This window comes from Monodelphis domestica, chromosome 8 (genome assembly GCF_027887165.1).
Source record: "Monodelphis domestica isolate mMonDom1 chromosome 8, mMonDom1.pri, whole genome shotgun sequence".
Classification (NCBI taxonomy): domain Eukaryota; kingdom Metazoa; phylum Chordata; class Mammalia; order Didelphimorphia; family Didelphidae; genus Monodelphis; species Monodelphis domestica.
In genome coordinates, this window is record NC_077234.1 from 70,762,188 (window position 1) to 70,773,438 (window position 11,251).

Genomic DNA, 11,251 nt, shown 5'->3' on the forward strand with positions numbered 1-11,251 from the left:
CTGGTGTTTCCTGTCACCCTGGGGCCTTCCCCCTCCAGCCACCTCCACAGCTTCCTCCGAGAAGGGCTGGGGGAGCATGAGAGGGGGCCCAGCCCATTCCCTCTAGCAATGTCACAGTGCCAGGCCTCTAGTGGGCATAGGGCAAGCTCTGGCCAGGCTCTGGCTGCCCCCTCCCGACCCTGCCCTTTCCTGCTCACAGCCCCATTGTCTCCCTCCTTGAGAAGCTGCCAAGGCAATGCTGGGAGGGGGGGAAGGATGGCCACCTCCCCCACCATCCAGGCTGGGTGGGGCTAACACCAGTGCTACCCATGCCGTGCCAGGGGCCCCAAGCTGGGACAGGATATGAAAGGGATGACCAGGCCTGGTCAAGCAGGGGAAAAACTAAGGGCATGACAAAAAGGGGTGGGGAGAGAAGAGGAGAACAAGGATGCCTGGCTTCTCTCCATTGCTCCCTGGAAGGCCAGAGATGAGATCTGTCTCTTCTGTATTTCTGGTTCAGATTTTCTTCTCACAAGAGAATCAAGGAGGAAGAGGATGGAAGAGGGGAACTCGAGCAGCCTCTCTGTTTTCTCTGGTGGCATAGGGAGAGGGCTAGTTTGTACCAGAGAAACAAGAGTGAAGCAAAGAGGAAGGAAGGAAGGAAGGAAGGAAGGAAGGAATCAGGAAGGAAGGAAAGAGGAAGAAAAGCGAGTTAGGATATTCTGAGCATAAGCTGTTTTCTTTCTCCTCTGGGAGGCAGCAATGAAATTCATCATTCTTGCTCAAGGAAATGGCCTGAGCATTCAAACTGAGACCTTAGAAAGTACTTCACAAAGATAACGGGGCAAGAGCCTCCGGAGGATGGGATGGGAACTCAAGGCACCCAGGCCTTAGGACCCATCTCTCAGCGGTGGGGGAGAGGCATTGTCTGGGCAGGCCAGCTTGGAGACAGGGAGCTGGATAAAATGACCCCTCTGTGGCCTGGCCCGCCTCCCAGAATTTGGGATTCTCAGATTCACAGAGATAGAGTCACAGAGGAAAAAGGCAGACAGTCCCTGAGGCTGAATCATACTACTGGGCGAGCTGGGTGGGAAATAAGGTGGTTGGAGGTCGGGCTGAGAATGTGCCCCGAGGCTTCCCACATGAGGCCATCCACAGGGGGCCATCGCCCCAGAGCTGACCCGTTTCCTAAGACTGCTTCTTTCCACCAAACCCAGACAAATCTGTCTCATTCTAGATTTTGTAGATGACCTTTCACTGTCCTCCTCAGCTCCTTGCTCAAACCTAAGTCCCGAACTCCAAAAGCCATGAGGAAGGAGCCCACTGGAGGCCAGGGCACTTTCCCCCTAACTCATACAGACGAATGTGTCCTGACTGTAGTTTAGAGAGGTGCCTCCCTATCTCCACCCTGGAACCTGGGGGGGGGGCGGGGAACAAGGCAGTATAGGGTGTCACATCATGGATAACTTGGGCCATCAAGTACCATGGAGACTGCCACTTGGCCTAGGAATGATCTTGGAGGGAAAGGGCGAAAGATGCTAGGGTAGGACAGTTAGCAGAGAAAAAGGGAAGCCAAGCTCTCCCCAAAGGACTGACAAGATAGAGAAAAACAAGGGTGGGGGAGAGAGAAGGAAGAGATACACAGAGGGGAAAGAGAGAGAGAGAGAGAGAGAGAGAGAGAGAGAGAGAGAGAGAGAGAGAGAGAGAGAGAGAGAGAGAGAGAGAGAGAGAGAGAGAGAGGAAGGAGAAAGAAAGAAAGAAAGAAAGAAAGAAAGAAAGAAAGAAAGAAAGAAAGAAAGAAAGAAAGAAAGAAAGAAAGAAAGAAAGAAAGAAAGAAAGAAAGAAAGAAAGAAAGAAAGAAAGAAAGAAAGAAAGAAAGAAAGAAAGAAAGAAGAAAAGAGGCAGAGACAGAGAGGGAGAGGGAGGGAAAAGGGGGGGGAGGAAGAAGGAAATGAGGGAGAAGACAGAGAAAGAGAGAAGACAGAAAGAGAAAAAGCAGAGACAGAGAGGGCTGCTCTGGGGGGGGAAGGGGAGGAGGAGGGCAGGCCATTTCTCTTAGATCTTTCTTTTTCTGAGGAGTGTCTGAGTTCCCTAGCCCAGTCCCCTTATCACCACAGCCCCTCTGTCCTCACCATTCTCTCCCTGCAGCTGCAGCTGTGAAGGTTTCTCTGTTCTCCCCACACCTGCCTCTCCTACCTCATCCCACCCTCCCCCACATCCCCTTCTCCCAATCATCTTCCACTCCCCCAACTCCTCCAGTTTTCCAGGCATTCAGGGATAAATAAGGCTACCCAGACTGAGCTCTGCTCCCCTGACTAGGAGCCCACTAAGGTTTCTGTGCCCTCTGGATAACCAGGTTTCCTCCCTTCCACAAGCCTAGTTCTCACTTCCGGGTCCTTTCTGCTAAATGGGGTGGGGGTGGGGGCTATGCTCCAAAGCCTACCTTCTAAGGAGGTGGAGGGAGAAGTCCCTTTGCAAGATTTTTCTTGGAGTCCTGGATTTTAAATTTATATCACCATATCCTGCCTAGCCTCTGGGGATCCTGAGCAGATCATCTTGGGGGAAACTGAGACACAGTCCGTGGCTGAGCTAAGAAGAGAACCAAAGCACTGACCAGGAATCTTGGTGTAAGGAAAAGAGCAGAAAGGTCAGAAAACCCAAGCTGAGGTCCCCGTTCTAACAATTAAGCAGCTGTGATCCTGATGTAGTGACTTTGCTTGGGTATCCTCATCTGTAAAATACAAGTAATAAATACGTGCACCACTTTCTTCACAAAGTTGTTATGAAGAAATGGCTTTGTAGCCCTTAGAGCACCATAAAACTAGGCAACTAGGTGGCTCAGTGGATAGAGAGCCAGACCTAGAGATGGAAAGTCCTGAGTTCAAATCTTTTCTCATATACTTCCTAGCTGTGTGACCCTGGACAAGTCACTTAACTCCCATTGCCTAGGCCTTACCATTCTTCTGCCTTGGAACTAAGACATTGTATTGATTCTAAGATATACAGAAAGGGTTTTGTTTTTTTAAAAGCACTATACCAATATGAATTGTGTTTCTTGTTCCCTACTCTGGGCCTCTGAGTCTTCCTTAATTTACCCCCTTGTAACCTTGTCTCCCCCCCAACAAAAGAGAGGACTCTTTATAGCATCATAGAGGGGTCACAGACCTGAGAGCTCTCCCTTGGGGCATTGCAGACTTCTATCCCAAAGGAGCATCTGCCCCTGTCTCAACCCCAAACCATCAAGGTAGAGGGTGGGAGGGTCAAAAAGAACCACATTCCAACCAATGACAGGGTGGTTTACAAATGAATGAGAGCTTATAGTCCATGGACTGGCCTACTGTGTCCTAGAAGCCCTTCAAACTAGAAACTCAACTGTCCCCTTTCCACTGAAGAAGGAAAAATCCTCTTGAACCTCAGAGATGTCCTCATCACAGCACCAAACTGATGCAGGACCCCTAATCTCTCAGCCTTCTCCACAGGGTGAGACTGACTAACCCTGAACTATAGAGATAGAAGCTTCCTCTGACTTTCGAGAGCCATTCCAAGAATCCGCAAAGCAGTAAGAGAGGAAATACAATCTAGACTCGGTCTTACTCTTAGAATATCAGAGCTGGCCAAGGTCTCAGAATAGATCATGAAAGAAAACACGTAGAGAGAGCATTGAAGAGCTAAAAGGAACCCTTAAAGAACAAAGCATAGAATGTCAGAACACAGAATGTTGGGGCAACAAGGAACACAGAACATGAGAGCATGGAATACTCTTGCTGGAAGAGACCCAAGAGATTAGCTAGCCAATCTAGCCTCATTAACACTCCTGATCCCTAAAAGCGTATCCAGGATTGGATGATTATTTGACACGATGCTCCCTGGTATGGATTTGGCTCTGGCCTTTTAGCTTTGCCTCTTGACCTCAAACTCCAAGGGGGTAATAGGATACGAGCTGAGGAAGGAAACCCAGGAGGAGACGTCTAGGATCAAGATGCTAAAACTAGTAAGGTCCTTAGATTATCTTAGATTCCTCCTAGTTTGAAATCTAGATAACTATCAAAGTCAGGATCTTAATACAGGTCTTCTGACTCTAGATCCTTTGCCCTAGGTTGTGATCTGGGTTCTTTTCCTGAATGGTTTGTCTTCTTTGGACAAAAAGAACCAGGGAATCCTTGGTCATAGTGAATATATTTATATTTCTACATACACGTATGTACATGCTATGTATACTTACATGTAGTCTTTTTGCTAGGATTTTTATTTAACCTTTTTGTGTCCATATTCATTAATAATAGAATCATAGATAAAAAAGCCAAAAGACATTAGAAATCATCTATTCCAACCTCATTTTTGTAGATGAGGAAGCTGAAGTCCAGAGAGGCTAAACAATTTGCTCAAAGTCATACAGAGAGGAACAATCATAAGCAAGATTTGAACCTAGGTCCCCTGACTCTGGGCTACTCCAGAGCTTTTTTTCTTCCTTTTTTCCTAAACCGACTTATGATTCATCATGTTGTTTCTATTGAGGAATTTTTTCCAGTGTAGATCAGAATCTGCTTTTAGAGAATTGATGGAGGGAAGGAGGTGGAGCCCAGCTAGGTGTCTCAGTGGATTGAGAGGTTCTGGATTCAAATTTGGCCTCAGATACTTACTAGCTGTATAACCCTGGGCAAGTCACTTAACTCCCATTGCCTGGCCCTTCCTGTTCTTCTGTCTTAGAACCAATAAGACAGAAGGTAAAGATTAAAAAAAAAAATAATAAGAGATAGGATAGCTAGATGGCACAGCAGATAGAGAGCTATGCCTAGAGTCAGGAGGACCTGGTATCAAATCTGAGTCAGATACTTCCCAGCTGTATGACCTTAGGCAAGTCACTTGACCCAGTTTGCTTAGTCCTTGCCCTTCTATATTATAGTTGTTACTAAGACAGAAAGCAAGTATTTAGGGGAAAAAGAAAAATACTATGGTTAAGTCACTTTCCTACAGCCAGTATCTATCCAAAGCAAAATTTAAATCTACATCTTCCTAATCTTGAGGCCATCAATCTCTTTACTGGGGCATACTGCCACCCTTTTGATAAACTTTCCATTGTACCATACTATGTTCTCAGTTCTCTTTTTCTGCTTTATCATTCCCTGGTTCAGGGATTAGGACCATTTTTGTCTTATAAAGGGAATTTAATAGTTCTTTCTTAATTATTGAAAATAATTTGTGACATTTTTTAATTGATCTTTAAACATTTGGTAATATTTAACTGTAAATCCATCTGGACCAAGGAATGCCTTTATGATTTGCTCTTTTGTATTCGGGGAATTTTTTTTTTTAAGAAAGGACCATTGGTAAGAACACTAGACTTTGAGTCTAGAGACTTTGGGTTCAAATCCTATCTTTGTCATATCTATATAACCTTGGAATAATATCTAAACCTTTCTGGACATCAATTTTGCAATCTCAAAAATGGGAGGTTTGGACTAGATTGTTGAGATTCTCTCTCCAAGCTCCAAATTTCTTATGTTATGCCTTTCTCCCTCCCCAATAGTGTGCAAGCAGTCTTCTGTAGTCTAAGGGAAGCAGGTGAAGTCATAAGAAATCCATTATTTCCCCTTCCAGAGTGGGACATCAAAGACACTACAGTAGAGGGCTATTCTAATTTGACTTCAAATGTGGTTCTTGGTTTTAAACTCTGTACCCATTTAGTAGATGTACTGTTCTATCTGTTTATGTCTCATTCCCCTCCTTGACTCCAAAAGGGCCGCCTTACATAAGCTTTGTATGGCCCCAACATCTATCTAGCAGAACACGCTGCACTCTTATTAATGGTAATACGTGTTTGCAGAATGAATGAATGAATCTTGTTTGCTACCACTTAGGCTCCTCTACCCCTTCTCCCTCCTTTCCTAGCTCCTCCCATTCATCTCTTTCCCAAAAAAAGGTGCTCCTCCCCCAACCCTCTCCTGAGCTCTCATTCCCTCACCATCTTCTCCTTCCTGTCGGATGGCTTCCTCACCTCTCTTTTCCGTGCCATTGATTGAATCCCAACTGTACTGGAGCTTTGGACAAAGTGTTGGGAGAGAGAAGGAGGAGAGGGGAGTATGTGGGGTGGAGGGATGTGGGAGGCGGGGGAAGGAGGGGTACAGAGATGGAAGAAATGAGATCTGCTCTCTGCCCTGAAGGAACGTCCAATTTAGTAGAGCATAAAAACCATACATGAAACAACATGACAACTACATAGCAGCTCATCCACAATTGCTGTAGAATGTGCCTAGGCTTCTCATCGTTCCCATCTCGATTTTCGCCCGGTTTCTCTCTCCCCTGCTGCTTTCTCCTCCCTCACCAATAGCTCATCCCTCTGGGTCTCCGCTGAGACATGGAGCCTGGGTGCCTTCGGGGAGGCACGAGAAGGCTGGGGAGATGAGAAAGGATTCGCCAAAGGACTGAGCAAGGGGGTAAGGGGTTCTGAACCTTTCCTCCTCCTTCGACCACATCGGATTCCACACACACACACACACTCCTGCCCCTCTCCTCCGGAGATCCCCAGTCCCTGTCCCCCAGTCCCAACCACTCTCCCTCCCGTCCCCAGTCCCCCTGTCTCCGATCCTTGCGCTCCGCGGGAGCCAGGCAGGTCTCGTAGAGAGCTCCAGCTACAACCCTCTCGCCACTCACCACCAGAGCCCGCCGACGTGGGCGGGACAGAGTAGAAGCAGAACGAGTCCGAGTCCGGTGGGAGCGGGCGGTAGCATCTCGACGGCTAGGGTCTGGCTTTCGGGGAGGGGCGGGAAAGATGGCAGCTGGAGGGCGAGTGGGTGCTGCCGGGGCGAGGGGAGCCCGGGATTTCAAGGGGAGCGCAGGGGCAGCCCGGCGGCGGCAGCGGCTACAGCTCCCGGCCCCATCCCGGGAGAGAAGGGAGAGGCAGAGGCGGAGGGACGGGGCGAGCCAGAGCTTCTGCCTTCTCCAGAACTCCCGAGACGAAATCAGAGCCGGGGGCGGGGGTGGGAGGGAAGGGGGGCCGGGGCGGGGGCGGGAGACAGGGGCAGGGGAAGAGTGGGGGGGGGTGGCAGTTGCGACAGCCAGGCGGCGGAGATCTCCCGAGCCCTGCGCCCCGGGGCTTCGGGCGGAGAGGGGCGGGGAGCCGGGGTCTCTGGGCGGGGCCGGGGTGAATTCCCGGTCCAGTGGGGCAGGTCCCTCCTCCGCCACCCCGAGCGCTGGCTATCTCCTGGTTCCGTGAGCTGCCCTGTCTGCCCCCAGCTCAGAGCTCGGGATAAAACTGTGTGGGAAGGGGGGCGGGGAAGAGCCAAGAAGAGGAGGGAAGGGGAGAGGAGAGATGGGGGGTGGGGGGGAGAAGTTTGACAGGTTTGTTGACTGTAAAGAGAGAAAACTTCCCAGGAATGAGGGAGTGGGGGGGAGTGGGGGGAGAGTTAGAAGCATATGCAGCCTCAGGGGCCAAGAGAGGAGACGGGGTGGGGGGGGCGCCTATCAGGATGGGGGTGCCTAACTTAGAGTCGCAGACCACCCGAGGCTAGCTGTTCCTTGCCGAGGTCATGGGCGGCTTCCCTCTGCCTCCAGACTTTTTGACCTCTTTGCTAGGCAAGACTCAGAAATCTCTCCCCCTGCAGAAGCATCCCCAGGGAGAAAGATTCATAGGTTTAGAAATGGAAAAGAATTTAGAGATAATCTAGTCGTCCACCACCCTATTTTACAGATGAAGAAACCGAGGCCAAAAAATGAAGTGATTGTCCAAGATCACATGAAAGCGGGTAACAGAGTCCGAACTCGAACTCAATTCCCGGAGCTCCAAGTCCAGCTTCCTCTGAGCAACCAGTTCCACGGTCTTCACTGCCAAAGAAGTTCCCCTAACTTCCCTCCCTCCTGAGAATTGAGACCATGCCCTGATAGCCCCGTTGCCCTCTCCCGACTTCACTCAAGAAGGGGAAGGGCTGCTGGTCGTCCAGAGGCTAGGGGGTAGCCCAAAGCTCATTCTTCCCACTCTCTCTAGTAGTGTTGGGGTGAACCCCAGCTCAGCCCCTCCGGGTCTCTGGTTCCCCGAGCCTGCCCTGCCTCCACCTCCTCTCCCACCCAGCATCCGCCCCTGGCAGCGACTGGGCGGTGTTGTGGGGGTGGGGGAGCCCAGCTGCAGGTGAGACCGCGTTTATCTGATTCTCTAATGCCACAAAAATGCCTTTGATGCCCCCGGCCCCCTCCCCACTGGGGGAGATCAAAGGGCCCTGTGGGGAGGGGGCCAGCAACCAGCGAGGAGGGGGGGACAGCACCATTCATCACACCTAGGTTCAGGAGAGGGCACTGAAGGACCCACCTCCTCCCCCTGCAGGCAGGGGTCCCTCAAATTGCCCCCCGACGGGTGCCGAGAGACGGATGGAGATCAGGATTCCAAGAAGGGAACAGCAATCCCTGTCCGCCCTGACCCCAACTTTAAGGTGCCTTGGGGTTTGGGGGTGGGGGCGGGGTTCAGGACGGGAAGCATTGTTTGAGACAAGCAGAGTAGCTCAGAGCCCTTAGAGGAGAGACCTCAGCCAACACGGGTGGGAGGAAGATCCAGGGAATCTTCATTGCAGCTTCAGGAGGGAAGGACAGTGGGGGAGGGGAGGAGTGAGGAACTCTCTGCAGCTCATTTAGAGAAAGAGGAAGAAATAGCCGTGAGTGGGAAGGACTGAGATACCTCCACTGGCCTAGGGACAGAGAGATCAGAGAACTCTATAGGGCAAAGGGGAATTCAGTGAAGAAGAACTGGCAATCCAGAGGAGAAGAGGTGGGAGGGAAAGGCATGACTAGGGAGGAGAGAGAGCTGGAGAATGAGGGAAGACCAGGCACAAGGAGGGAGGAAGAGGAAGGAGACAACAAAGACAAAAGCAAAGAACAGGGTGGCTGGATTCACAGCAGCTTGTTCCCAGTACCATTTTTTTTTAATGAACTGGGAAAGAGCAAAAGAATGGGAGGCACAAAGGATAGGGAGGGGAAAGAACCCTGGGAAGATATGGAGATGTGGGAGGAGTATCACCTGGCTCCAGGAGGACTTTGGGAAACAAGAAACAGGGGTTAGGCACAGAGGAAGAGGAGCAAGGTATGAGGCCTGGGAGATGACCAAGGGAAAGGATCATGGGTCGGGGAACGTTGGGGGGTCAGAGGAAGGGGCAAGGAGGGATAGAGGGGGAGAAGGAAAGGCTCTTTAGGAACTCAAGAGATTCAAGAGCTGGGAAGACTCTGGGAGAAGAGGAATAGGTACTTCAGGGTTGATCCTTGGGGAAAAGTGGGGAAGCAATAGAAAGAGAAGGGCTAAGAACAAAATAGAGGAGGCTGAGGGGCTGAGGGGACACTGAGAGGCTGAGTAGAAGCCAAGGGGAAACTGAGAAAGCAGGATATCAGTGAAAGGGGGAATCTAGAGCAAAGGGACAGGTAAATTATTACAATTATCATGAGAATGAGGAGACAAGGGGCAGATAAAGGGACAGTGAATATTAGGGGAAAGGGGCAGAGACTGACAAGAGCATTAGGAAAAAGGGTCACAAGTTACTGAGACCAAAGGAAGAAGCCCGACCTCTGGAGGACTTTGAAGAGAGAAGAGCTGAGAGAAGACTGGTAGACAAATAGGGACTGAGCACTATAAGTCTAGACCTGGAGGGGACCTTAGATGTTACCCAATCCAATCCCTTCATAAGGCCAAAGAATATTCAAGGACTTGTCCAAGGTCACATATGGAAGAGACCTCAGAAATCATCGCCCCAATCCCCTCATTTTACAAATTAGAAAACTAAGGTGGGAGGGGAGGGACTTAAGTAATTTGCCCAAGGTCACACCAGTAGAAAGCAATAGAGGCAGAATTTAAACCTGGGTCCTCTAACTCCAAGAAGATTTCACCCCACTGTACAAGTGATCAAATGAGATATTTGTAAAGCTCTTGGCAAAATACTAGGCACATAATCATCCTTTAATACATGCAAAATCTCTTTCCCTTACAAACGGAACTGAGTGGGAGCTGGGGGGGGGGACACTGGGAAAGGAGCATGAGAGGAGTTGGGGCCCGCTAAAGGGGAGGCCCAGGGGCAGAGGCTGATGATCACTAAGTTCAGAGGCCAAGAATCATAAGTGCAGGGACTAGGGAAACGATGGGAAAAGAAGGACATGAAAAGCAAGAAGCAAAGGGGGTACCAAAGCAGAGGTGCACAAGCCTGGGCAAATTTACGAGTCAGGAGCTAGTGGATACTTAGAGGAAAAGGCAGGAGTTTGGAGGGCCATGGGGAAAGAGGCAGGCAGCTAGGGATGAATTTTAACATTTAATGAACAGAATTCAAATGAAATGCAAAATAACCCACCCGGACAGATTATTTTTAACAAATGTTTTGCTCTGGTAGGGCAGTATCCACAGAAAGAGACAGCCTGATGCATGCCCCAGAACACACACACACACACTCACCAACAATCAGACATAAACAAAGGAGCACATAGACCCAGACAGAAGGGCAGGTGGATGGGAGGGGATTGGGGGGTGGCCCCTACTAGCACCAGCACCCCTAAGGGAAGGCCCCAGGTGGACTGAGCCTCCTCCCTCTGTCCAGAGTCCTCCTTGCCTGCCCCCTGCCCCCACCCTGACGCTGTTATTGCAGATTATGAAACATTCTCCCCATTCTGCATTCTTCTCCTCGGCAAGAATTTTAATATATTTGTCTTTGCTGTCAGGGGACCAGGGCTCAGGGACTGCCCTGCCCCAATCTGAGCAGCAGGGCACCCCAAACCTGCCCAGGGAAGAGCAAAACTCCAAATGGCCCAAATCCCCTGTTCACCTCCAACAACCCTCAGCCCCTGCCCCCCACCATCACCACCACTGAGTCCCTTCGGCTTCCTTCTCCGGCTCTCAGGCCTCTCTGTGGGGGGGGGGGGGACAGAAATGATGTTATTGAAACAACAAAGATGGGGGAGGGTGGCAGGGAAGGGGGATCAGCTCAGGAAACTGGGGCTCCTGCCAACAAGCCTTCTCCTCTGCAGGGGGCCTTTCTGTTGCCCCTTTCTCCCCCACCCCTTCCTTTAAAATACACATTGCTACACTGCACCAGTCCGGCAGCACATGGAGCTAGGCTTTAGAGCAGAAGAGTTGGGAGGCTGAGGGGGCTGGGGAGGGGGGTCAGGAGTATGGGACTGCATTCCAGAAGTCAGACCTGAGTAGTCCCGGGTCACTCAAGTTCCTGCTCTTCATTCTCCCATCCAGGGTCCCTGTTGCAGTGTTTTCACTCATCTGCCTAGAGAAAGAAAGGATCTTGGCCAGAGGGTGGGCGAG

At 50.4% G+C, this 11,251-nt stretch overlaps 1 protein-coding gene across 1 annotated transcript in view; it reads right to left on the reverse strand.

The window, feature by feature from the left end:
* WNT6 (Wnt family member 6) overlaps nucleotides 1-7,237 on the reverse strand; it is a 29,274-nt gene extending 22,037 nt beyond the window's left edge. Inside the window, exon 1 of the mRNA XM_056808273.1 lies at nucleotides 6,631-7,237. Coding sequence (XP_056664251.1) covers nucleotides 6,631-6,707 — 77 coding nt within the window. The 5' untranslated portion in view covers nucleotides 6,708-7,237. The remainder of the gene's footprint in view (nucleotides 1-6,630) is intronic.
* Nucleotides 7,238-11,251: the final 4,014 nt, after the last annotated feature.